This window comes from Strix uralensis, chromosome 11, assembly GCF_047716275.1.
Source record: "Strix uralensis isolate ZFMK-TIS-50842 chromosome 11, bStrUra1, whole genome shotgun sequence".
Classification (NCBI taxonomy): Eukaryota; Metazoa; Chordata; class Aves; order Strigiformes; family Strigidae; genus Strix; species Strix uralensis.
The window spans coordinates 5,844,445-5,872,343 of NC_133982.1; the positions used below are offsets into that span (position 1 = coordinate 5,844,445).

Here is a 27,899-nt window from a genome sequence, read left to right on the forward strand (position 1 = left end):
CTGGCAGCTAAGCTCATCTTCAACAGCCTCTGTCGACAGGCAGTAATTCATAACACCATGGACAGCACGCACGCTCTCCTTTTAACTGCCGCTGTTTGCTTTCTCTGTCAAGGTGAGTGATCCTTAATTTGTTTATTCTTTGTTGGTGAAGGGGGGTTTGAAAAGGTGAACAGGAGATGGCTTTGGTGTAAATCATTTTTAAGAAGTGCTGAAGTGCTCCAATCTAAAGGATAAATGCACAGCTCTTTTTGTTACATAGTTTGTTGTTGTTTTGGGTTTTTTTTAATTTCTCCTTGTAAAGCAGTCAAGTAGCCCCAATTCAAGATGCCAAACAGGACACACAAAGCCATTTTAACATTAAGAAGAGAAATCACCTTACATGTAAAGGCTTGGTTTTACATATTGTAGAGAAGATCACAAGAAAGTGACTATATTAAATGGCTTTAAATACGTGCTGCAAACAGTGCACCTTCTCTCTGCAGATATGGAAAGCACCAAAACACTTAAATTTAAGAAAAAAACATTAATGCACTTCTCTAGGTACAGTGAATGCTAGATTTAATTAGAGTACTGGTGACATGTAAAAAGGCTGCCAATTTCGTATTGACTATAGTAAGATCTAGCTTTAAAATTATTTACCTAAAATATTTGGGAGTACTTATTCCAGGAAATCTTGATCTGAGAGATATGAGATATCAATAAAGGCAATGCTAACAGTTAAAAAGTGTGAAAGAAATGTGTTCATTTTTTAGTTAGCAAGTTGACTTGATTGATTTCACTAATATGAAAATAAAATCGCCCTCCAAGTGAACAAGAGAAGAGGGGAAAAAAAGGGGGTGGGAAGCACTTTTAGCTGAATACAGTTTCACATGAGGGGGACCCTCTTGTCTTAGGGAGAGGGGAGCTCTTACAAAGATCGGGAAGTAAGACCCGCTTTGTGAAACACTACAGACCAGTCACCTGCAGATCCCTCTGCCTCCCATCCCTTTCTCTACTGAAAAACAACTCTGGCAACACACACGTCCTTGCAAATATCTGTAGATTCATATTCGTGTTTCAAAGGAACTGTAGAGTACGTTCAACAGACTTCAGTTCTGTGCCTTTGCCAAATTCACAGTGCCATCCATAAATGACAAAACAGGCCTTTTTTGTTTTTCAGTTGGAGTGCTTGAGGACATGTCATCCAGAAGAGAGTTTAAGAGAGAGTCCCCTAAAAATAAAAGGCCATTGGCTTTTAAATAGTGTCGAGCTGTCAGGAGGGTTATTGCCTAGCTAGCTCCTAGAATAAAAAGGTAGTGTGAAATAGAGGCTCTCGCACCTCATCCCCAACAGTTGAAAGGGCTTGTTTAAGAATTTCAGTTTGCAGCTTTTCTGTTGGCCACAGGGCACCATGAACAGCAAAATGTGCAATAGGAATATATTATGAATAGAAATTACTTAGACTAATGAATGGGTCATTAACACATTTTTTTAAATGTGCTGAAAAGTCTTTGAATATAATGGTTAATCAATTTTTAATCCTTTTTTTCATACTTTAACGAGCAGGCTGTTATCATCACTATAGTCACGCACCTGTGACTCAGGCTAGAAAGCAGAGTTCTCATTTCCAGGTTATCCTCCTATTGCAAAACGCTCTGACAGCTTACAAGCGTCCTGGTCTGTTGGGCTAGGCTTTCCCCTTCCTCTGCTCCACCCCCCTGCAGCTTCAGCAGGTCTAGGGGACTAGGCCTGTGAGGGGAAAGTGCTTTTGCACCTCCGGTTCTTCAGTAACTCGCTGAAACTATTTTTTAACCCCTTTGCAGAGATGTATATGAGAAAAACTCTGTCATAGCATTGCCTTTCATTGCTTTTCTTCTCCCAGCCTAAGCGAATGCCAATCATGACACACTACTACCCACTTAGGCGAGGCTTGGCCTTTCCCCACGCCTCACACGGACGCTAAGCAGTTAATACACAGCAGGACAGCTACCAAAAGCGGCACTGCCCCCACTCCGGCCGAGCCTCCCCCCACGGGGGGCTGCTGCCTCGGAGGCTGCGCCTGCCCCGCGGCCCCTCACCCCGCCGTGCCCTCCGCAGGCTGCGGCGGCTCCGAGGCCGAGCACCGGCTCTACTCGGCCCTCTTCGAGAGCTACAACCAGTTCGTCCGTCCCGTCAAGAACGTCTCGGACCCCGTCATCATCCAGTTCGAGGTGTCCATGTCCCAGCTGGTGAAGGTGGTGAGTACCCGCCCCGCCGGGGCGCCCGCGGGCGACGGGAGGGCCGACGCCGCCCCCAACACACCTCTCTTTTCCAGGATGAAGTCAACCAGATAATGGAAACCAACTTGTGGCTGAAGCACGTAAGTAGGGCTCGCTGACAGCCCAGACGGCACCCACTCACCTCCTCGCCAGCGCGGGAGGTGCTTCCCACTCCGCGCAGGGGGACCCCGGCCCTCACGGCCGGCGCTAAGGGCGGGAAGAGCCGTCCGCCCAGCGAGGCGTCTGCGGGCTCCCGGGAGCACCGGGCTCGCCAGGCCCCCCTCCCTCGGGGCAACGCCGCAACCTAGAGGCATCGCGGGCACAGCCGAGGCCCCCACCGGCGCCCGGGGTTGGCAGCAACGGCCGCCCCCGGCAGCGATCGCCCCAGCGCCGCGCTCCGGCGGCAACGCCGCCGCGTCGCTCTCAGCGCCGCGCTGCTGCCCCCTAGCGGCGCGCGGCGGCCGCGGAGCGCCGGGGGCCGCGGGGCGCTGAGGGCCGCCTCCCGCCGCGGGCGCCGACGTCAACACCGCGCGGCAAATGCTGCCTTACGCGCCCCCGCCGCACGCTCGGGTTGCCCCCGGCCGGCGGGGACGGCAGGGCTTGGGCCGGGCGCCGGCCCTCCCCCCTCCTCAACTGCCCGGCCAAGACAACGCCGCCGTGGCCACCAACCCCTCCACCTTTCTGTCTGACGGACTCTGGGTGCTGCAGCATTGAAACAGGGGCCTGGCCCGGCGCGCAGCTGTTAAACGCAGGTTGTGAGGCGTCAGCTGCAGCCCTCACCCTCCTGCACTCCACGGAGCCCCTAAACACGGTATTTTTGCTCTGAAGACTCCCAGACACGCTGCCTTGGCAGACACCGATGCAGAGGAAGCACCTCAGCACGGAGGTCCCCCACAGCATCGCTTGGTGCTGTTCAGCTTCCCAAGAGTGAGAACAAACTAAAAATGTTGACTTCACTTGAAGGGGCCTTTATGGGTTAAAAATGCAGTTACTCACTGTTGCAGTCAGCTTGATAACCAATTTAATTCCCAGCTTCAGCTTACTATTCAGCTTTGTTAAACTGGGGTTTTAGGAGCCCTAATGAACAGGACTGTTACTGAGCAATGACACCCTGCAGCTCCTTCTAACCCCTCTACCAGGGTCCTTCACTCAGTGCTCACACCTAGCACCAGAGCCTCCTATGAACTTGTTTTCACCATCTCACAGATACCTGGCTTTTTGAGACCTAAGTCATTATTCAAGTCCTGCACTCTCTGGCGAGAGACTGTCTTATTCTTTCACCTTGTTTCCACTACTGAGTGGACATTCCTGGGACACAGTGTCACACCTGTCCAAGTCACATCTAGACCAAGAGACTGACCCACAGTCACCATATGAACAAACACCAGACATATATGTTTGTTAAGGAAACATCTAATCATTGTAGTATCCGAAATAAAACCATCCTAGAAGTGATATGACAGCACTTGGTTTGAGTCTAGTCCATTGAATTTCTATTTCTTCACAAACCTAAAATAGACTCATTTCTTCCATAATTAGATCTGGAATGATTACAAGCTTCGGTGGAATCCAGCGGACTACGGAGGTGCTGAATTCATCCGAGTACCATCTGGCCAGATCTGGAAGCCAGATATTGTTTTATATAACAAGTAAGACTCTTGCCTATTTATCATCTTAATTCAGGAAGAAGTGGGGTGATATTACTAGTTTAAAAAAAAAAAAAAAATCAGGAGCAGCTTCACTGAACGAACTGAAAAAGCCTGCTTTTGAACAAACCTGTGTCCCAGCCCTCCCTACTGCTGTACTCACCCCCATGCCATCTACATCAGCATCACTGGGCAGGAGCCAGCTCCTAACCTGGAGCTGCAAGTGGGCACACCAACGTGTACTTTGCTTTTCCCCTTCACAAGCCCCCACTTTTACTATTATTTTTATCACTGTCTACAAGGGAGGTGGCAACAAATTCCCTTAGAGAGTTCTTGTCTGAGTCAGACCTTTAACTGAAAAAGCCTGCAAATTCTAGCTCTTTAGCTGTTCAACTCAATTTGACAGCTTTACAATAACAGTGTTGACATATAAAAGCCACAGGTAAAGTTTACTTTGCGTTATCAGTTTCTGAGACTGTGAGGAGCCAAACCATAACTAAATGGATCCCTCTGCTATGTCGGGAAGCAGTTCTCAGAGAACTGGACTTAGCTACACAGATCCAAAACAGGTCCATGGAACAACAGTGATGATGCTCCTTTTCTAACTGTGGCCTTTAAATTATCTTTTTAGTTTTACTTTTTCATATCAACAACTGAAATTGTCGCATGGATCATATAAGATCCATGTGATCAGTATAGCAATGTGGGACTTAAAAAAATCCGCACCAAATACACTCCTTATGCAAAGATGCTCCCCAACCCCAATCCCTCTTTCCATAGTTACTGCCTGCGCTGGCTGCAGAAGAGGTGGAAATAGCAGTACTACAGGTATCGTCTTATCAGCCCTTGGGTTCTGATGTGCTTGATCTGGAACAGAATAGAATAAAATAGTTCAGTTGGAAGGGACCTAAGATGATCATCTAGTCGGACTGCCATTTGCAATCTCCTATTTGCTGTTTTGAATATTGATTGTCCTGAGCCATGTTATTATAAGGGAGAATATTTCCTTTCAAACCCTCCATGGTAAATTCGTACAGCTGTTTATTTTAGTTTAACTACGCAAATTTATGATGGCCACTGACTTAGTCCTGCACATGCAAGTCAGCTCCCTGTCAACAGGTAATTGCTGACTTTTCCAAAACAGATTAAAGAGTTAATGTATATGATCTGAATGTATGAAACTACCTGGAGTAGTTGCATTCTAATTTTTGTTATTTTTATTTGCCTTACAGTGCAGTTGGGGATTTCCAGGTTGATGACAAGACAAAGGCCCTATTAAAATACACGGGTGATGTGACCTGGATACCTCCGGCTATATTTAAAAGCTCATGTAAAATAGATGTAACCTACTTCCCATTTGACTATCAGAACTGCACCATGAAGTTTGGTTCCTGGTCTTATGATAAAGCCAAAATTGACTTAGTTTTAATTGGCTCTACAATGAACCTGAAAGATTACTGGGAGAGCGGAGAATGGGCTATTATTAAAGCTCCTGGGTATAAACATGACATCAAATACAACTGCTGTGAAGAGATATATCCAGACATCACCTATTCTCTTTACATTAGGCGTTTACCTTTATTTTACACTATCAATATGATTATTCCATGTCTGCTGATTTCTTTTCTGACAGTGTTGGTTTTCTATTTGCCTTCAGACTGTGGTGAGAAGGTGACACTCTGCATATCAGTCCTTCTATCTTTAACAGTGTTCCTTCTTGTTATCACAGAAACCATACCTTCTACTTCTCTGGTAATTCCACTTATTGGGGAATACCTCCTTTTCACCATGATATTTGTAACTCTATCTATTGTCATTACAGTATTTGTACTTAACGTGCACTACAGAACACCCAAGACACACACAATGCCTGTGTGGGTGAGAACCATTTTCTTGAACTTACTTCCCAGGATCATGTTTATGACAAGGCCTGCCAATGATGAAGAGAATAATCAGAAGCCAAAACCATTTGTCACTTCTGAGTTCTCAAACTTAAATTGCTTCAACAGTTCTGAAACCAAATGCTGCAAAGAGGGCTTTGTATGTCAAGATATGGCATGCAGCTGCTGTCAGTATCAACGAATGAAGCTCTCGGATTTCAGTGGCAATCTCACAAGAAGTTCAAGCTCCGAGTCTGTAGATCCTCTGTTTTCATTTTCAGTTCTGTCACCAGAGATGAGAGATGCTATTGAAAATGTTAAATACATTGCAGAAAATATGAAAATGCAGAATGAAGCAAAAGAGGTAAGAATATATTTTACTATTACTCAAACAGCAGACACCATTTGCCATTAGTGTGTTTTGTAAGAAAAAGAGATCTCAAAAAAAACCCCAAAAGGACAACACTGACCATTATTTTATACAAATAAATTACCCCAGCTCTATTACAAACATGTGCAATTTTGCATGTAGGTAATTTTGGGGAGCAGTTCTGTTGTACAACATTCTCTTTATTGACAACACGTATACTGAGTGAAGCATGTTAAGGTAACCACTGCTAGGGAAACATACTTGAGTATCCATCCTGCAAGATTTGGAGTGAGGATTTTCCAAGTTATAATCTTAATAGTGGAATTTGTTGACTCTATGGCCTTTAGAAAGTTATATTCTCCCTCCCACAGCTTACCGTCAATAACAATGTAAGAATGAGTGTCCTTCACAGTGATGATGTAGCTTATTCTGCTGCTGAAAAGTGCTGTAGCTAAATGAGACAACTGCTGCAAGATGGGGACCATCATCTTTCATAAAACTGCATCTTGAGGCAATAAAAAAAGATTTAAAGTTTCCTTTTTATCAAGTTCCTCAAACATACTAAGAGCAGTAGCCACATCACCACAATCATCAATGAATTTAAATCCTCTGCTGTATGGCACTTAAAGTTCGAGTGAAGTTATTTTGTTCACGCTGAAACCAGAACTTTATTTAGAATTACTTGGTATAGAAAAGGTGGGGCTGGTTTGTTGGGGATTTTTTGTCTGACTTAACAAACAAGTTCTAAGCTGAAAAGCACAAAATTTCAAAACCAGATGTATTCCTAATTTATTGGCCTTCCTGAAGAAAAATGAAGAAAAAATTTATGATCTCAGGAGTAACCAAAATGATCACCTAATGTAGTTACTGTTAATATATATCATAAGTAATACTTCAGTGTCATTCTTGTTATAATGCCCACTGTGAAAAAAAATCAGAAAAATCTGTTTTTTGGAAACTTGGTTCCCTCTCTATATGGAAGGTAAGGAGATTAATTTCACATCATGCATGAGAAAATCAAATTTCAGTACTACGTAAGAAACGCACCAAATAATTATATACCAATTACCCTTTGTCTTCTTACATGTTGCCTAAAGACCAGTAGAAGCAGCCTGTTTCAGTGAAGTTTTCTGGACAAACCTTACCTAAGAATGTAAAGTTTTCACTTTCATTTTTGGCATACAGAAGAGAAGTTATCTCTCATGAAGTCCACTGTCTTGGTGAACAACTTTTTGTATTTGAAGTAGCAGCTTTGGCTTTGCCACAAATAGCATATTCAAATGAAGCTTCTTCAAGACGAATTCATTCGTCAATGAAAACAGAGATACACAAGTTCTGCATATATGAAAGACATCTACATATGGAAAAAATCTGTGCTTCCTATATAAAATGGTACTAATTGCTAATGCAAGTTATTCATCTAATAAACATGCTTACTTGCTATTCAAATTTTTTTTTTTTTTTTCAGATTCAGGATGACTGGAAATATGTTGCCATGGTAATCGATCGTATTTTTCTGTGGGTTTTCATCCTGGTATGTATTCTAGGAACAGCAGGGTTGTTTTTACAACCTTTGATGGCTGGAGATGAAACATAAAGATTAAATAGTATGTTGTAAAATCAAATAAAACTTTTGCCAACCAACTCTGCTCCCCCACCCCAAAAGACCTGATGTCTCTTCTATATGTAGTAGAATAAGGATCTCTCTCAGCCTCAACTTTGCTTGACCAAGAAAGCTTTGTTAAAAATGTGAAAAATGTAGAAAAAAACCTTTATGACAGCTAATCTTAAAGTAATAAAGTAATATGAGCTACATTTGACAGCTATTTTTTGCAATTACTGGAAACGATGTAGGTAGTACCTTAAATTTTATAGGAACGGTTTAAGAAGGGGTTGATAAAGAGACTGAAAAGTTACGTGAATATGCGGAAAGTCAAGACAGGTTTAATACTTTGGGCTACTAGACTTGTTTCCATGAGTCTAGTGCCAAGTCTCTTCAGACCATGACAGGATCTTCTGGGAATAAGTTCATACTGAGTTCAATGAATGCCCTCATGAGGACAAAACAGGTTAGGAAGCATACATGGCAAATTGCTAAATGCAGACATTGCCACCTGGTGTATAAACTGACTCCAGCAGTGGGAAGAAAGGACCACGGGCAGGTTTATAACAAAAGGAAAACAAACAGGTAAATAATAGATGATGGTAATAAAGCAGCCATAATGTGAACTCTGTGCATCCCCATATTTCAATGTATGAGAAGACTGCCAGTCAAAACAAGCTATTCAAACCTAATAATGTTTAAAACTGTGTACAAGTAAAACACCCACTAAGATGCACTCTGCACGTTATGCAAAGGATCAAAATACTTTTATAGGGTAGTTTGGATACAGAAGCATCCTGTTAGAATGAAGTGTTTTATGACAAGAGAAGGCAAGTGGATACAAAATAGTCCTGTAAAGTATGCTAAAATAGCTTCTTAGGTGTACTTGTTTTTTAAAAAATCAGTGACTGCAGATAATTTAAAAGCATGAATAAACAGCAACAAAATACTGTAATGAGAAAATATTTTGTAAAAATATGAACTGTTCTCTCTGTACGAAACTTTTGGAAATACAGTGTATCAAGTGATGTAACATTTGTGAAAATAAAGAGAAGCTGTTGAAAACTGTGTCTTTTTTCCATTTATTTTGACCTAGTGACAAAAGCCTAGATAAGTAGCATTAGCTACAGTTCAACACATTCAGAAACAAGTTACAGAAGTAAAAGTCTATCCTTCTGAGTCCATTAACATGATTTTGTTTCAGACACACCTGGTAAGTTGAAGACCCCAAGGATTCTAGCATCAGCTATCTGATCTGTATTTACCATGATCAGATTGTAGAAGTGACTAAAATTCATGCATTTGCAAAAATTGTGAGTTACTGGTATAAAGACTGGGACTCCATTGGCCAATATGCTGCCAATCACCTTATGATATAATTGGGCAGTCTACAGACATCATCTAACAAGGGGAAAGAGATGAGGTGGGGAATTAAAAAAAATATATATATATAGATAACCTATAGTTCTACTTACTTGGCTTTCTGTTCAGCTAAGAGTAAACTTCAGTAATTCAAACCCAAGGAGGACTATAGAAAGAAATTTTGCATTTGAAGAGGAAAATAAGATATCTAAATCATTTCTGCAACTTCCACACAGAGAAAGTCACTGATGCATTGTTTAATCTTAGTAACACTGAGAAAGGTAAAATGATTATATTAATGGATTACATCACATAATCTTTGCAAATTCACCTTTAATTATGATGGCAACAGAGGAAATACGGATATCCAATGACAGATGTAATTGTAGAACTGAAGAGGAAGAGTGACTCCCTTTACAATCAGAACTGGTATTAAAAGAAAAAAAAAAAAAAAAAGGCAGGCTTGCCTGGCATCATTTCCCTGCCTGTGAGCCTTAAAAAACTACACAAACCCAAGAATGTCCTACAGGTGAAAACAATTTGAAATAAATATTCCATTATATATAGTTATGACATAAGCAATCAGTATTATAATCAGTACAGTGCCAAACAGCCAAACAGTGCTAGCCTGAAGGAGATACTGGGGGGGGGGGAGGAGTGGAATGCATATCAGTTTTCCAAATTCGTAACCACTATAAAAGCTTACATTATCAAAGATACCACGATTTCCATTACGCTTCTCACCTAAACATCTTACTATTAATGTAGTAGTTTAAGCAAATAAAAACTTCCCAAGACTTGCTCTAGCTTGGCATTACCGTATTAGCCCTGCAGGATGCAACTATAGTTGAAGTACACTGACAAAACTTTGGTATAGGAAAACTCCCCATCTATTTTTGAGTCTCTTCCAGAAATAAAGCTTTTAAGAAAGGTGGCATTAGAATGAATGTAAAGAATTTAGAATCAGTATTTAAAGAATATATTTTAATGGAATAATTCAAAAGTTGCAAGTTAGTTTTTAACACTCGCAGAAAAACAGAAAGTATGGAAAGCTTTAAATCCTCGCTGCTTAGAATTACATATGGTTCTATGAGTGAGTGAACCTATTAAAAGTAGCTTTCTAAGTTTGGTTTAACAAATGTGTGAAGACTTAATCATCTGTATTTGGTTACACAGCATAATAATTTTCAACCCATTACCTTGAGAAAGGCATTCCCCAAATTCCTTCTACTTGTGCTTAAACACTTAATTCTGAGAAACACACAAAGGCAGGAAATTATTAACACGTTTGCAAATAACATACAGTATCAAATGCTTCAACAAGAATAAAGAAATCTGAATGTTCTGGTCCATTAGAATACTTATGCAATTTGGGAACTCATTTAATTGTCTTTGCCTTTCTTTCCATAGCTGATACAGACATACTGATATACATATATCCTGTAGGCATTTTAAGGCTTACTGTATTAAATGTTCATGTTAGTATGACAGAATTAATGAGGTTTTAAACTAAGCAGCAAATTCCACTGAAAATTTATAAAGGCAAAATATAGCCAAATTGCTATTTTTACTTCTATGTTGAATATACAGGAAGTTTAACCAGTATTTTTATTATTAAATTTACTCCATAGAAATTTTATACTTTTACAACACATTCAAGAGAGCTGATAAAAGTTCTTCCTTGCATACTATAGTAAATGGAAATAGGCAACTCTGCTGTGTAAATATCTGCAAATATTTAATACTCAATATTAAATTACTATATAAATTGTTATAACTGGACTATAGTGATCACCATTAAAAAATTTTAAATGCTTCTATTTTGCAGTAGGTATCAGTTTTTTGATATAGCATACATGCAAGTGCTTGAGAAAGTCCTCTGAATTCTGACCTAATTTAGAACTTAGTAGACTTGCAATAAGCAAATTGACTTCTATGTGTCCTAGGGATGCCATGCTTTAATATAAACGTAATTTTCTGGGTTTGGATTTTTTTTTTTTACTCTATCAGAAACATGCCTACAGAAAACATGCATGGAAATAGAGCTACTGCAAAACTCTTGAGAGCCATATTAGCAGGAGACAGATCCATAAATATTTTATGCATTTGTACTGCCTATATGTGTAGGTACTATTATACTTGCCCATTTATGAATAACAGGAATAAATAACACAAGTGATCCAATTATTGAAACCAGAAGAAAAGTCCATAAGAACATTCGATCGAGCACCTGAGCAATAAATTTCCAGTCTTCAACAACCTAAAAACCAAAGAGCATAAGAGTTGGTCAGTATGTGTGAGAACACGTAAAAATATAGTACCAAACCCTGCAATTCTTAATCACTTTACAGTACACTTTTTTCCAATGAGGTCTGCTTAGTAACCCCCTTTAATAACTTTTTATAATTACACTGTGAGCTAGAACAGGAACAAACTTCCCTCTATGCAGATTGGTAAGCTATATATACCAATACTAAATTTTAATGCAGAAACTGACGCTGACAAGCACTGAACATCCTCAACTAGAGAGATGAAATTGGTATTGCAATTTCCTAACATACTGTAGGATTTAGGATTCACACCACAGCCTCATCATAAAGTGGAATTCCCAGACAGGAGCTGGAAGCAAATTTTTTTTTTTAAAAAACCCAACAAACCAAAATATAAGAAAAAAAAAATAACAGTAGACAGCGGTTGTTGTGTTACATACAAGATCTGAAAGATGCGAAGTTACTATGGCACAGAATTATACACTAGGGAGAATACTCACAGTACTTTCAAGACTCTTGTCCTTTTTGATAGGATTATTCATATCTATACACAGTTTTGTAAGTATAGCAGATATAATTGTGCAAGCAAATTAAAACCCTGCCAAATAATTGTCTGTGATTTGAACTAGACCTATCCACATTTCCCAAGCCTACTGCTTCCTAAAAGGTAAGGCTACAACAGCACTAGCTGTGTAGTTTTTGTTAACAACTTTTTCAATTAAAGCTTGCACTCTCTGGAGTCCAAATAATAAAATACAAGGGAATCTCCAGTCAGCTACATATTAATTTCTGAGGTTGAGTCACAACAACATTACACCTGAAAAACAAAATACTTACCAGCTCTCTTGTCACTCACAATCAAATAGAGTAAGTTCAGTACAAGAAAACCAACTCTTAATTTACAGGAAATTATGTATTTAATAGCAAACTATTCTATTTGTGTTGTTTATACAACACAGGAATATTAGATGCTGTTTGAACAGTACAGTAGATACATTTATTCAAAATCTAGGCTGGATCCCTTGTGACAATGTCAGAATTGAGTCCTGAGAAGGTACGTTAGAGGAGTTAGCTTACTCTTAGGCTAGCATCTGAGAACATGCTCTCAGCAACCAGCAACTTTTGAAGGCAGGCAGTCATTTCTGTATAAATTGAAAGAATCTCAGGCCTTCCCATCAGAAACAGTTAGCAGTATAACGAGACCACACAACAAACTTCCATATTTCCACACTAGCCTGAAAATAGCATCCAAGTCTCTGATGTACCAATGGTGCTAGTTTAAAAAAAACACAGAAAGAAAACAGATTCATAATGGTCTTACCCAAATGGTGTAAACATCCATTAAGGATAGTTCAGAGCACAAATGTACAGACTGAAGAAAGCCTTTGACATCTTTTGATATGACTTAGAGACAAATAATAAGGCTAGAAAAGAACACTCAAGAAGTCATCTCAGTTCATGTTTGATCTCAGCACAAAATGACCAACATATGGCTATAGTTTGTAATTAAACTAATTTAAGTTAGGGCATTAAAAATTGTCTTTATTTGGAATTGAAAGCTGAAAAATAAGGTTTAGCAGTATTTTTTCTGAAAAAATCGTAAGGCAAATGTATTTTTCAGATAACCTTCAGGTACAAAATTAAAATGAAAAATACCTACTTCTCTCATCATGAAAATAACATCCATCAGCACTGTAGTTATGGGACATGCTCTTGTAACAGACAAGCATCTCTGAAAATGTGTAGTTAACAACATGAACTTACTTGTAGAAGAAAGCAAAAGACTTTAAAGAACCCAAGGACTGTATTTTATCAGCCCAATACCTCTAAGAATTCTCAGTACTGTACCATACTCGTACTTCTTTCCGGTAGAAATAATTACACAGATTCCAGTGAAGTACAAAAACTGGAAATCCCACAGCACATATTTAATATGCAACTGCATAGTATACCATTACTTAGTTTTCCAATTTCCATTTTTACAAAAATCAGTGTAATGTGACTAACACACCAACCTCACGAACTTCATTCTCCTTCATAACATGTCTTGTAATATATCGGATAGAATCTAGAGCTGCTTCCAAGGTGTTCCTAGATGATTCCGATCCGTTCATATTTCTTGTTTCCTCCTTCTGAGCAAAGTACCTATCTACATGACTTCTCATGCAAAGCAGCTTGGGAAGTTTGTGAAGAAATATCTTGCGAACCCAGGGTGCCATAGCACTGTGTGTAGACGAAGAGCGATGATGAATATTGATAGCAAAGACAGTTATCACAATGGACAATGTCACAAATATCATAGTAAACACCAAGTACTCTCCTATAAGTGGGATAACTTTAGAAGATGATGGAATAATCTCTTCAATAACAAGAAGAAAAACAGTCAAAGATACCAATACTGAAGTGCAAAGTGAAATTTTTTCACCTTCATTTGAAGGAAGATAGAAGACAAGAACAGTTAGAAATGAAAGCCCAATACAAGGAATAATGAGAAACAACGTGTAAAAAAGTGGCAAACGTCTAATTATAAATGAATATGTAACAAAAGGATACCAGCAGCATCCATCAGTCCTATTTCCTTTGCTCCCTGTTGCAGTTACTATTTCCCATTCTCCATTATCAAAAAAGTCTCTTTTGTCAACATCATAATCTTCAAGAATTATATCAACCTGTGAGCCATCATAAGTCCAGGAACCAAATTTCATAGAGCAATTTTGGAGGTCAAAGGGGAAGAAGGTTACATCAATAGTGCAAGAACTTTTGTAGTTTGCTGGTGGAGTCCAAGAAATGGTGCCATCATATTTTACCACGGTTTTTGTAGATGTTCCCTCAAAACGTCCATCTGCACTGAAAGAAGAGAGATACGTGCATGTAATAACAATGGCTATATGTGGGGTGTGGGCATGTGTTTTTAAATAAGAAAACACGTTGGGTTACTGTCATTTCAGCTGTTTATCCTTTCTCACCCCTCATAGCCAAAATTTCGTATTGTCTTCATAGTTAACCTAAAAAAAATATCTGAATCTCACACAAGTAAACAGCTTTGGAAAAGTGAAGAATATTTCCAAGTCATTAAAAGATCTGTGCAACTTTCTGTGGTCCCAATGACTTATGAAAGGACTGTAAAAATGCTGACCTTTAACAGCATGGACAAACTCTGGTGTTTCTATTGGTAATACAGCATAAATATAAACTATGGCCAAATCATAATTATTGAAGGAAAAAAAAATGTCATAAAACAGGTAAAATAATACTTGTGTGACACCTCCAAACTTGAATTTACAATCACTGCAACAGCCTTTTTTCCTGACTCAGAAGTCAGGAAATGTAAAAGCACTGTATATGCACCCAAGTTGAGCAGAAAGGTGAATTCAGAAGTCATTGCTTCTGAGATCTGTTAATTCTAAAAAAACCCACCCAACCTCCAAAAACCAACAAAAAAGCACCTTACAGCTGAGCATACTTAATGTTAAATGCATGTTGAATATGACTTACAACAGCATGAATTAGTTGCTTTCGTCCCATCACTCTACACTATTAGTTTGTACCCAGCACTGTGCAAAACACTGTTTTCTAATTAAAAAAAAAAAGAGTTAACACGAAGAAGTGGTTCAAAGAGACTAGAAATTCCATACAGAAGCAAAGCAAAACATTTAAGCATTTAACATGGCAACAAAATTTATCTGTGTTCAGTGGCAAGTTCTTCCACACATTCTTAACTCTACTAAATGTACACGCTTACCTATCCGATGGGCCTCCCAGAAGCAGCTTGGATGGTAAAGTTAGAAAGTAAAGGTATTTTATATGAAAAGATTAAAATCTTACTTGTCATACAACACAATATCTGGAATCCAAATAGAATCTGATGGGACACGAATAGATGTTATTCCAGCATAGTCTTCAGGATTCCACCTTAATTTTACATCTATCCATTCCTGTGGATATGTGAGATGTAAAAATCATTATTATTGTGAAGTTGCTTTAAGCAGGGCAAGACTGGATGAAAACAGATAAAAAGACAATTTAAAAAAATTAAAATCAAACTGTCTTCTAAAACTTACAATGGTAAATTTGCTGGAGACATCTATTTACCTCATCCAATATTTGTTTTCTAAGAGCCACTTGACAGTAGAACTTAAGATATTAAAATCCTTTTTCAGAACATGTATACGTAAGTAAGAGCTACTATAACATATAGACAATTAAATTTGAAAAATGCTTGTTCTGAATGATTATCAGTGACTTTGGAAGCTGATCAGAAGCAATTTAAACATTTTTATCACAAAAAAAAAAATCATGCTGCCACTCTCACAAGATAGTCATTCTTTTTTCTACTAGCAGCACTACAAATAGCACCATTAAAAGCATAATAGTTCTTTGGTGATTTTATACTTGAATTAAAAGCTCGAGAGGAAAAATTCAAGTTTCTAAGAATTCACCATCACATAGAATTTTAAATGTATATTCAAGTCAGTTCTTATTTTATTTGAACTGGTTCAACTGCAACAAGTTCTGCAGAAACAAAGAGGACTCAAAGTGTTATCATCGACATATTGCCATCTCATACTTGTGGAGTAGTGTCAAAGTCTTCTTGAAAAGAAGAACTTTGCTGAAATTATAGTTACTGGAAAAGAAGGGAATGGGAAGCAAAAGGAAAACAAATGATGGAAGTAGTCCAAACAAAAATAATTTAGTAAGCTAGTAAGTATAATCAGGGTCTGCAAACATTCTTCTAAGTTAAATCAAGAATGATTTATGAGCAGCGTTTCCCAAGTTAATAGTGGCCATTAAGTTTAGCACTAGAGTCTGATTATTATAAAGCCTGAGGCTTTTTCCCGCCCATATACACATATTCTTAAGAGGAAAAAGTAGCTCTTTATAGCAAGCATATACAACTTTGAAATTCTTCAGTGATGTTTATCCAATAAATCTCAAATATCCCACAAGAGAAAGATCTTAAAACTATTACACAAAACACTACACAAAACCATACTTTTCTTAATAGAGTTTTTGAAAGAAAACTTATGTACTGAAACAATAATTTTTATGACTGGATACATGCACCTTGGTATATTAAACGGCCATGCAATGCCATATCAGATTTCTTTTAATTAGGTCAATTTTTTAAATTTACCTTTTTTGGTTGGTTGGTTTTGGTTTTTAAGAGTTTTATAACAATTAACCCTTTAAAGCATTTCCGGGGACAATTTTTAAAAATACTATGTAAAATAAAAACTCAAGCAACAGCTAAGTTTTTCTGAATATACAATTAATTAGAAACATTTCTTCCAACTTGTAACTTGCAGTCGTGAAGCTTCAGAATTTTTTTATATTTTACACATACCTGTTTCAACCAGACATTTGTTGTCATCAATTGATTTTTCTCATCCTACAAAAATAAAGCATATTTTATGAAAACAAATCTGCACAGTACATTCATAGTAACTAGCTGCTTTAGTTCACAGAGGTCTGTAATTTGAAATACAAACTACACTTATAAAAGCATTTCAGTCACTGATAAGTATGTTTATATGAGAACTTTTTAAACATACAGTTATAACCTTTGATTATTTAACCGTTAAAAATGATATTTTTCCCCTTCTGTGTCTCTTTCCTCCCTTCCATTTTTTAATTTAATTGCAGTTTATGCAGTCTTACTCTTTTTCTATGGAAACATAAAGGAACAGCCAACACGTGGAAGAAAAACTCCTCTTATAGCTATAAACAGTCAATTCAATTTGAAAAGAATATTCTGAAGTATCAGGGTGAAAAACAATCTGGTTGATCTCTTTTACATCACAGGTAATGCCAAAAGATAATCTTCATTACTATAGAAGTGACATATTTGAAGGCTTAGAGGGGTTTTTTGCTGCTTAAGAGGGAAAAGAAAGCAGTATTTGCAAATGTTCTTGAATTTTACATAAATTAGAGTGATAAAGTTTAAAAATAGGTGGTTTTCCCATTGAATAAATAAAACACAATTCCCTAAGCTTAAGAATTTCACTCACTTTTTTCTGAAAATGCCACTAATCGTAAGAGCCACTTGTCTTCTCAACCTCTTTGCAATCACTTCTTCATGTGCCCATCTACAATGCAATTTTTATTATGCTGATGATAATTTCAGAGATTTAATCTATTGTGTTTAAGCTAAAATATCCACAATTATTTCACATGACATTATGTTCCAGAATTTTAAGGATGAGGGAAAAAAAAAATAAACAAACTTATTTACTATACATACCACATCTACTAGCTGAGAGATTGCAAGGCCAAACTTTATTTTTATTGTGTCATTCAAGCGTTCCACTGGACGAACCCATTTTTGATAGTCTTCAAATAAATGTTTAAACAAGCGATCTTCACTTTTAGCAATAAAAGAAGGTTCAGATGTACCTATATAAAAAAAGTCATTTATTACCATTGATTTAAATGACAGTGTACATCTGCATTCCTGTGTCCAAAGACCTACAGCTATGTTTATGCAGAGTTCAATTTCTCATCTTATCCCCTTTTCTATGGAAGTATGGCCAAGGTCTTGGAAAAAAGAATTACTTGGTTTTATTAGCATCTTCATACCATTATCGCACTTTTAAAATCTATGGCTCAAGAACATTAAGATAATTTTAGTAATTATAAACACAAAATGCACTTGTATCATTTGCCTGGTGCCATGCAATTATGGAACTCTGCTAAAACTGAAAGGTTATCTGTGAGGGACTGAAGTTCCATCACTCTAGAACAAGGTGGTACTTTTTAAAAACCTACATCCACACTATTCAGGTCTCTAGTACAGTGCGTAACTTGCATTCCAGTTTGAAACACGAGTCTCTTCATGTTTTATACGTTATTTCTTCTAACGTTTGGTCGCATCTACTTTGCAGTACTTGTAGAGCACTTTTTCCCCACACTGTTTTGTATCTTAAACACATGTGCCAACCTATTTACTAGTTTATCCTCTACTTATTCTACTATTATATTGACTGGAAGGCACCTCTCTAGTTAAGTAATAGCATACATTCAGTTACTATTTTTCCATAGTTCACAAGGAGTCATTTCAATGTCTGGAGACTGACTGATGACGTGGAACAGCCAAAAATCTTTGCACAGCTTACAAAGAAGTGGAAACTAAACGTCTTCTTTTGTCTCCTAAAAGAACAGAACACATGGCAGAGCTTTGGGAAAAAAAAAAAGTACCATAAATGCAGAAAATGCAGGCAGAGAGCAGCCCTGACTTTAAGAGATATATAAGTTGTCCTAAAGCACCTCATCAAGCAACTGCTGTCCTGTATCTTTGGGAATCCACAAAAAAATGAGTTTTTTACCAATGTGGTCTCACTGCAGTGTATCAATAGAAACCCTGTTACCCAAAAAAGGCAAAGTTTAAGGTTTCTCCGTTATGAGAACCCACGAAAAAATTTTAACGCCTAAATAATAAGAGTCGGAAAAACTTGGGGAAGATACGGAGAGGGGAGAGGAAAAAAGGCAAGATCAGTGTCTAGCTAAGTAACTCGAGTAAGAATGCCACTGCTTCACGAAGCAGCACAAGCTACACACATCACCTTGAAGAGAATAGCTCCAAAAGGGTCTCCAATTCCCAGACAGAAGTCAGAGCAAACACCAGAAGACATGAACATATGCTCTAGGCAAAGATTTTTACTACTCACCAATGAGATTTAAACTGACTGAGACTACTGCCAAAAAACCACCTAACAGTTATTACAGTCAGTTTAAGGGACAGAGTAAACCAAAGAAAGATGTTCACAACCATCTCTTTTTAATGCAGATTTAAAATATTATACCATTACATAAACGTATGGCATGACCTCTCTAGAAATTATGTGCTCACTAACAGCATCCATCTAAAAAAAGATATATCAGATACAGAAAAGCACTACAGAATGTCATAAACAGATTAAAACCAGAAACAGTCATCCATACAAAGAAAGATTTAAAAGATTAACATTTAGTTTGGAGAGGAGGTGAATTTAGTGAACATAACAGAAGTACATAAAGTACTGCACAACACATGCAGAAAAAACACTGATGGTATTTAACCTTTCTCCTAAAACAAGGTAAAGAAAACAAGCATCAGTTAAACACAGTATAAACAATTTTTATTTGAAGTTCATTACCACCAACATTCGCTAAATCAGAGAGTATTAGACATTGAAGAGAACTACAATTTTAGAATTGCCTGGGATGACTAAATTGTCAGTTAGGTAGCATTATACTTGCATAGGGCATCAGTTCTCATTTCAACACAACTTGCAAAACCTACCTCAGAATTTGATCCTTTGGTAGCTTGCATTCCTTGCAGACTTGGCTAACGCCATTTAAGCCATTAATTTAGATGGACCGAAGCTAGTTCTATGTGACTGCAACCACTGCAGCCTAGACCACTAAGACAGGTGAAGTAAGTTTTTTCAGCTCCCTCCCATTCATCAAAGTTCTCTTGTGACAGCAGTAGCTTCCTGCTGTGCTGGAAAAGGCTGCATCTACAGATCCTTTGGACAAAACACTCGAAGAACTGCAGAGCCCAACCACAAGAGAATTCCCTGCCTTCTGCACTGCAGTCCAGTAGAACTATTATTATGAATACTAATCGAATTGTGTCTGAAATTTTATAGTAGGAGCAAAAGCAGAATGCAGCTTAAGGAATAGTATCAGCAAAGTGGAGCAGCAGGACTCCTTTTCCCTCCAAATTTTACCACACACTCACATGCTGCTGAATGGTTCCTGTGGCAGGCCAAATCAGCATCAGGGTTTTAAGACAGTTCACCCTTATGTTTCAAAATACAAATCTATCTGTTTACAGTGTATTTCATTCATTTGCAAACCTACTGTTCTTCAAGATGTATTATTTGTACATGCTCTACAATTCAACAGCTTTTCATTTCAAGAGTGTTGACATGTGGGTTGTGTAATAGCAAAGAACTGATGGGCAACTTGCACGGTAGCACAGAGCATACCTCAGGCGGACACATGAAAATGCACAGGACGTAAGAACTGCTGCCAAAAAGGATGCAGCAACAGAATGTTACACACACATGTTACCTTCACAGCTACTTGGTTGAAATACATTTATTTTTACTGATACCTTAGGTTCAGTGTATTAGCCAAGGAATTTTTCTTATTTGTAACTATACATAGATTTGCCAAGTCCTGCTTTTTACAGACATCCAAAAGAATGCTTCCTGAAGACACAACTTAATTTCTGTATTTCTATATCCCTATTTCCTGAATTATGAATGGGTTTGTGTATATTTCAGCCTAATGTTTCATAAATACTTGATTTTTGTATTAGCATTAATTACATTTCCCTTTTACAGTTACAACTCTCAACTGAATTTTTTGTACAATTTGAGAATGACTATGCAGCTGGGTATTCTCTCTCCATTAATTGACCTTGAAGCAATGCAGAGGCAAAGTTGCACTTTCACCATTTCTGTGTTCCTGTAAGATGACCTCCTGTACAGCAATACAGCATCTTCAGGGTACATGTTGTTTGCAGATTAAGCTTCTCTTAAAACACATCTTCTCTGCTATGCTGAATGCGATACGTTCCTTTACCACTTTTATATACTTACAAAATTTTTCCCAAACATTTTACACTCAGTGTACTCACTAATTTATTAAGATGACCATATTTACTAACAATATAGTTGAACTATTTTTTTCCCCTTTTTTTCTATCACAGGAATATCTACACTTGTTCATATTTCTCATTTATTCTGTTTATTAATAAGCTGGGGCATACTGGTCTATAAAAGGCAGCTTATACAAAGGAGAGCTTCATGAGGAAGCTGGAGATGGTAAAAATACATTGTCGGCAAAAATAAAATTTAATAGAACTGCTCAGCTCACTTGTTACACAGACTGCATGTGTTTAATTTCTCTTTCCCATGTATCTGTATGCTTTTAAGATTATAATAAAGGGTGTAATTCTTAGTTACTTATTGGGTATTAGCACCAATTTAAAAAACATGAAGAACTGATAGCAAGCAGAAAAAAGATACAGAAGAGAGGAAAAGAGGTAAAATACAGTTAGTGGCTTAAGGCAGCAGACTGGCTATGCTGGCTGGAGAAAAGCAGAAAGATGTTAAAAACTATGACTAGCAAGATTAGCAAACAAACAACCCGGAATACAAATCTCAGACTAAATCAGATGGTAAGAGAATATGGAAGCACTCACCCCTGTGACTAGCTCACTGTACCAAAAAAAACAAAACAACACACCACTTAGATTTGTAGCCTTTGAAGTACAATTCTAAGCATGCCTGTATTTCTGTGGCTTTATTTTTGAGGTCAAGTAATTTCTGCAGTCTAAATCAAAGGTAGTGCTATACTGTTCAGTGATGAATCCCAATGACAATGTTTACTTTATAATTTACACCTGAAACTCTTCTCACTCTCTCTCAGTGTGATTCCATGTTCAACAAAAAAAGTCTAAATCACATGAGAAAAAGCTGGATGACGAAAACTTGAATTCTGCAAAGAGGAGGCAAACACTTATGCACAAAGCAGACTAATGATTCACTTTTTTTAAACTTTGAAGTAGTTGGAGCACACCTTTGACAAAACAGTAAGTAGAAATTCTAATTAAACACCTGACCTTGGACACAATTGTATTTAAAAATTCAGCTCTACCATTTCCTCCCTAAACATTTAACAAGCTGCTTCTATTAAAGTACTTTGGAAGAGCTATTTAGAAAAGAAGAGGAAGCATTACATGGGTCTCAGATGCATGAATAGCATGACAAAACATCTACACATCTACTTATTTTGTTAACATTCTCAAGTGAAAATTTCACTAGTGCTGCTAATGGGAGACCTTTTAAATGCTTCAGATAAAATACAAAAGTGTTATTCTTTTGTAAAATCTGTCTTTTTACATTGTTTCTTACTGTACCATTATGGGATGAAATTTCTTAGCATCTTAATATGATTTAGCAGCAGTATTATTTTTATAAGAATTACCAGTGAAATATTTGGTGTTACAGTTATACCTCATATCTTTTCTAAATTTCTGTTTGTTTTCAAACAAGCGAACATCACAGTCCATATTTCTTCACAGAATAAACTTTCTTTCACCTCTATATTCCTCTGCACTTCCTTAGATAAATTATTTAAGAACCACATTGGGATTCCAGGTGTAACACTGTTCCTTATACTTTAAACAATGTACAAAGCATTTTTTAAGAGATATAACTGAGTGTTAATGAATTCAGGTTTTCTTTGGATTGCTGCTTGGTGTGTTTTCAAAGAGGTTGATGGGAGACAGCGAAGGGTCACTTTTTAGAAGCCTAATGTTAAGATGTAGATTCAGAAGTAATATATATTACTAATACAGATTTATAATCTTATACCACTATAATGAAAAAGAACACTAAGGACAATAAACATGGCAAAATATCCATACTTTGTAGTTAACATTAGATTCTGTAACAGTGTGCCATCATAACATATAAACTGTTATCCACAAGTCTAACTACTACGAACTACAATATAACTAATAGTTTGCCTATAAACTAGGAAGGTGAATTAATATATATACAGTACACCTGCCTTCAGTACGCTAGTGTATTTATTGAGAAGATACTGTGATTTTTTTTTTTTAGGTAATACATTTTACGTAATTTATAACAAAGGAAGCACTTTTAAGTCTCGAAGCACAATGGTAACTGCTTAAATCTTACTCTAAAAAATTGTTCAGTGGTCATTCTGAGAGGAAAAAGTTTTCTATCTTTCCCAGAAACTAACTTATTCTACAGTGAGCATCAGTGCTTTTTCTCCTTTAAGTTTACAATTTTTCCCCAAACAAATCTAGTGACATCATAATATTTTGGTAGCTGGTGATGATTCTAACTGCAAGTCATACTTATATTGCAGCAGACAGGAAAAAGTAGAACAAGATCATGTTCAGTATTAACTACACAGATCTCTCTCTGGCTGAGCCTCCCTTCACATTTTAAAGAATCTCCCACCACTACTTCATTAAGCAGAAAAGATATGTAATATATTAGATTAATTAGAAAATGGAAGCTTTATTTCTGTACTGATTTCTCCCTCCCTTTAAAAGGGTTGTGAGTCATACTTTCTGTATCGTCTTCAATTTTTTTGCCTACTTTTCTTCCTATGCTTTAGCAGTTGCCAAGAATTCAATCACTAACAGTCAAACATTTACTTAACAGGAAGCATTTAGAAAGTTCAAAATCATCTTTACTAGAACATCTGTAAATCAAAGCAGGATTACTAACTCTTTTCAACTTACTGAACAAAAGTCAGAAAAAGACAGCTATTATATTCTTTACTTCCCAGATGTATCTTTTTCTCCCCTGGTTAAAAAATAAAGCCAAAGCTCATCACTACACCTACAAGCAGGGAAAAGGTGGCTGTTCTTGACAATTTCTTGTTGGTGTTTTGTTTTTCTTTTTTTGCAAATTTGTTTTGCTTTCTTTTGTTCAGAAGTTGCCTTGCGATTTCAAAGGTTGAGAGTACAAAAATGACAGTCTCGTATTTCTATCACTGTGTATCAATACATGCCTGGCAGCTGCTAGCTGCTGCAGAAACTTTTATGATTTTTCATTTACTCCAGGACTTCAAGACATTGGGAGGATTTCTGCCTTCTCTCTTACCTAGCACATCAATCTCCTGCTAACCAGTAGCAAAATAAAATGACATACTGTGTGCACGAAACTATCAAGGATTTTGAACTGCAATATTGCTAAGCACTTTCCAATATGAACAGAGGTACAAGAGCTGCACATAGAAAGCAGGGAAGATGTTTCTTACATTCAACTCAAATTTAAAAGATTAAAGTTTCCGGCTTGATAATTGGAAAGAAGAATTAAACTATCCCCTAATAGCTTAGCAACAAGGGATAATTACAGACAACACGCATTTACAAGTTTGATCAGTAACAGCACAATATACTGCCATGTAGTTCGTAATTAATCAAGAAATAGATAAAATCAACCACAGGCTGACAGTTTGTCTTTAGATTAGGAGCTAATTGGAGCACAAACCATTCCTTTCTGAATACCTGTGCTATGGATTCTATTGTAAATACCACACAAAATGCCAAACAGCTTCCTGAACTCTATAGTGAAGCTATTGCCAGCAGCAGTCTCCTGATTAACAGCCACCTACAGCGCTAATGTTACAGGCCTGTGGCATGGCACAGCACTTCCTCGTGAGCTCATTGACGCCAATATTCCCCATTCAGCTTTCAGCAAACAGATGGACTGCGATCCTTCTCACTGCGCAACAGCTAGGGCACATGAAAAGGCTGTCTCATGTCAGGCTGCCTCAGGGCAAAAATTCTGGTCACTGTGAAGCCAGGGGGACTTTTTCTGTAACAGATCCAGGATTTTGTCATCTGTCTTTATACCACTTTTAACCACTGCATCATTTTCAATGACTGTTGACCTGTCAGTAAGGACTGAAGATGGACTGTGAAGACAGCACTGAGGAATGCTGGATGCAAGCAGCAAAAAGTGTGTATTACAACTGCAAGGAGTAAAAGGAAGAACAAGTATGTAGAATCTTAAAAGTAGAACCATTTATTCATATAGATTTAGAGGGTATGCATCCTGGAAGTAAACACAAATCCCCAATTTCTGTGATTAAGATCTTTATGCAAGTAAGACACAGGCCTTGGGCTCCTCACAAGTTGCCACCGCAGCCCTGGGTGCTGCAGAAGTTACACACTGGCGTTACCTTCAGCCACTCAGGCAGCTCGATTCCAGTCTTGGATACACTGGAAGACACAATCCTATGGCTCACAGAAATCAGATACTCTGCTTAGAAATCAGAAACTCTACTCAAAAGCAGATGCAGAGGAGGAGATTTCAGAACATGCACTATCATACAAACCCAGGTTTTACCATTCTGAAAAGTGGGAAACTATGCAAGTACTTCCTTCTGCAGTTCCTTCTAGTCAACACAGACATTTCTCCACAAATCAGCGTTCACGTTATTCTTCCTAAGAATCTCTAAAGAAAGCACAAAATATTTTAAAAGAAAAACCACAAGAAACTTACACAAGCAGGAAGGTTTGCAGCTTCCTGTTGGGCAGGGAGAAGGATCCAACCTGTTAAACTGAGTGGAAAATGTTTGGGTGTATGAACTCCCAAGGAAACACTATCACAGGTCTGCAGCATGGTGGTTGTTAAGCTCAGTTCAATTTCTGCATTTAAGTCTCACCTGTTAGTTTAAGATTCAGAGCAAGGAACAAAAATTCTAACTTGATTGTATTTTAAATCAGCACGTATTTTGTCTTGTCAAATTGGAGTTATCCCAGATAAAGGGTTAGTTCACCTCCAGACTACTAACTAAAGGAAACACCAAATTCATTTGCAAGCACTCTTAAAGTATCATAAGAGCAAAGTCACATCCATAAATCACTTCTACTCATTAAAATGATTACTGTACCACATGCAAAGCAACCCCTTTAAACTAATTTTAACTGTATGTACATGATACTCTGATTTAAGTTACTACTTCCGTTTACCCTGTATTTTAGTAATAGGGAGCTATAATGTTTTTCATCTTCTTAAGAGCAAGTTTCATTTTATTTTAGAGCAAACAAATTGCAAAAAGCAATACGATTGGTTGTCAGTGAAGTCAAAACTGTTGGCTTGTGCCAAAAGGCAAAATTTGGCTTAACCTGACTGCAAGTAATTTCATAGAGTCATATATACCGTATAATGTAACATAATAATTTCACACAGTAATATCTTCTGTCATGATCAAAACCACTACTTTTCCAAATACTGAGACCAAGAATAATCTTTTAAATCACATTTAGCAATAACAGACTGAGGCTTTTATGTTGAATTAAAAGCAAGACATCAATACAATTTACTTTCTTTAAACCGTGCTTACAACCATTTTTTCAGTTTGGAGCTAATATTAAAAAAGGTCAAATTTATTTTTCATTGATTTCCTTTCTGCTTGTAAATACTGCAGTTATGACTTTGAGACGTTTTGCGAAACTCTTAGCAATGTACCCATAAATTATATAAAAGCAGTATTTTGAAATAACTATTTCTAAATAATTCTTTGAAAAAGCATTGATTTTGCTCCTTTAATCTTTGTGTAACTTTATAAACACTTTAGCTTCACGTGCTATTTTACATCCTTCAACTCTGAAAGTTACATCTTAATTGAACCGAGACTGACTTTTTCGAAGTCAAAGAAATAACGCATGACCAAAGTAAAAAGAATGTTGTTATAAATTCTTAAGAGGGACACTTTTATGTGCAGCAAGATCCCTACGTGATATTGCAATTATTAAAATATATTCTGTAAATCCACCTCCATACCAGCTGCAAACGCGAAGAGCCTGCACCACAAATCTACGATTGTACCTCGTCTGAGTGAGCTGAGCAAAAACTGAAAGTTATGACACTTTAAGCCTTCAAAGCGTTATATAGTCACTGAAAAAGCGTAACAACTGTGTGATGCAACGTGTGGTAGGCAAGACTGATATGCCCCTGTAAAGCCGTAGACTGCCAAAGGCATTTTTCCCCTTTTCCGTGAAAGGGGCAGCTCTGGTGAGCCCCTTTGACCACGGCCTCTGTACGTCCCGTTCATTTAAAAAAAAAAAGTTAGCAAAATGCGGCAATCCCTACCTCAGCACTCCTCAGCGACAGCCAGAACGCCGCTTCACCTTGTGATCAGCCTTATTTTAGCCTCGTTTCAGCAAAAGTTGACGGCGTGGAAAACGAAGCGTGACGCGCGGCCGCCCCAACCCCGGCAGCGTTTCCCCACATACGCAAAAACCCGCCTCATGTTTCCACACGAAACGCGCTCTCCTGCTGCCCGCGCCCCCGCCGCTGCCCGCCGGAGCCGGGATGCAGACGGAGGGCCGGAACAGCCCGGGCGGGCAGCGGCGGCCCGGCAGACCCCTGCGCTCCCGCACAACCTCCGCTCACCCCCGGCAGCGAGCTAGCCCCGCACACCGGCGGGTTTACACGGCAGCCGGGGTTCGAGAGGGCTCCTAACTCCCAGCTGGCCGTGCCCTCCCCGCCGGCACCCTCCCAGCTTCTCGCTCAAGCGCCTGCCTGCGCCCCGCTGGCCCTCACCCACACGGGGCCGCCCCGAGGCGCCTTACCCGCGAAAGAGGCGCGGGCGGCGGGGCCGGCTCCGGGCTGACCGAGAAAGGGCGCGAAGAGGCAGGTGAGGAAGAGTAGGGGGCGGCCGCCGCGCGGCCAGGCTCCGAGCTCGGCCATGGCTGGGGCAGGGCCCCCGCTGCCTCCGAGCCCCGCGGCGAGGACGGGGGGCAGCGGCGGGTCCCGCTCCTAGCGGGCGGCGCTGGCCACGCCCCGCCGGGCAGCCATGAGGGGGCGCGCGGGGAGGGCGCGCGCGGCGGGAACCGTTAGAGCTGTTGGCGCGGTGCGGGGGGGGGGGGGGGGCGGGCGGCGGCGGCGCGAGCCTCAGCAGCGGCCTCGGCGAAGGCGGCGGCCCGGGTCGTTCTTTCTCGGCGGCCGGTCCCGGAGGCGGCCCGGAGGTACCGGCTAGTGGCCCC

The 27,899-nt window shown here is 38.7% G+C and overlaps 2 protein-coding genes across 3 annotated transcripts; one reads left to right on the forward strand and one right to left on the reverse strand.

Moving 5' to 3' along the window:
- CHRNA3 (cholinergic receptor nicotinic alpha 3 subunit) lies at window positions 1-8,804 on the forward strand. Its single transcript, XM_074880514.1, has 6 exons — window positions 1-112; window positions 2,077-2,216; window positions 2,294-2,338; window positions 3,777-3,886; window positions 5,116-6,127; window positions 7,602-8,804. Exons 1-6 carry the CDS (start codon window positions 58-60, stop codon window positions 7,728-7,730), a joined length of 1,491 nt encoding a protein of 496 aa, XP_074736615.1. The 5' UTR covers window positions 1-57; the 3' UTR covers window positions 7,731-8,804.
- Window positions 8,805-8,962: 158 nt separating this feature from the next.
- Window positions 8,963-27,662, reverse strand: CHRNA5 (cholinergic receptor nicotinic alpha 5 subunit). 2 transcript variants are annotated; one of them, XM_074880113.1, is made up of 6 exons: window positions 27,486-27,662; window positions 17,610-17,761; window positions 16,713-16,757; window positions 15,194-15,303; window positions 13,384-14,215; window positions 8,963-11,358 (listed from the first exon to the last, which is right to left on the reverse strand). In XM_074880113.1, exons 1-6 carry the CDS (start codon window positions 27,601-27,603, stop codon window positions 11,197-11,199), a joined length of 1,419 nt encoding a protein of 472 aa, XP_074736214.1. In that variant the 5' UTR covers window positions 27,604-27,662; the 3' UTR covers window positions 8,963-11,196. The 2 variants fall into 2 exon arrangements, with proteins under 2 accessions (XP_074736214.1, XP_074736215.1); XM_074880114.1 differs by lacking the exons at window positions 17,610-17,761; window positions 27,486-27,662 and adding an exon at window positions 17,377-17,420.
- Between the last annotated feature and the right edge of the window lie 237 nt (window positions 27,663-27,899).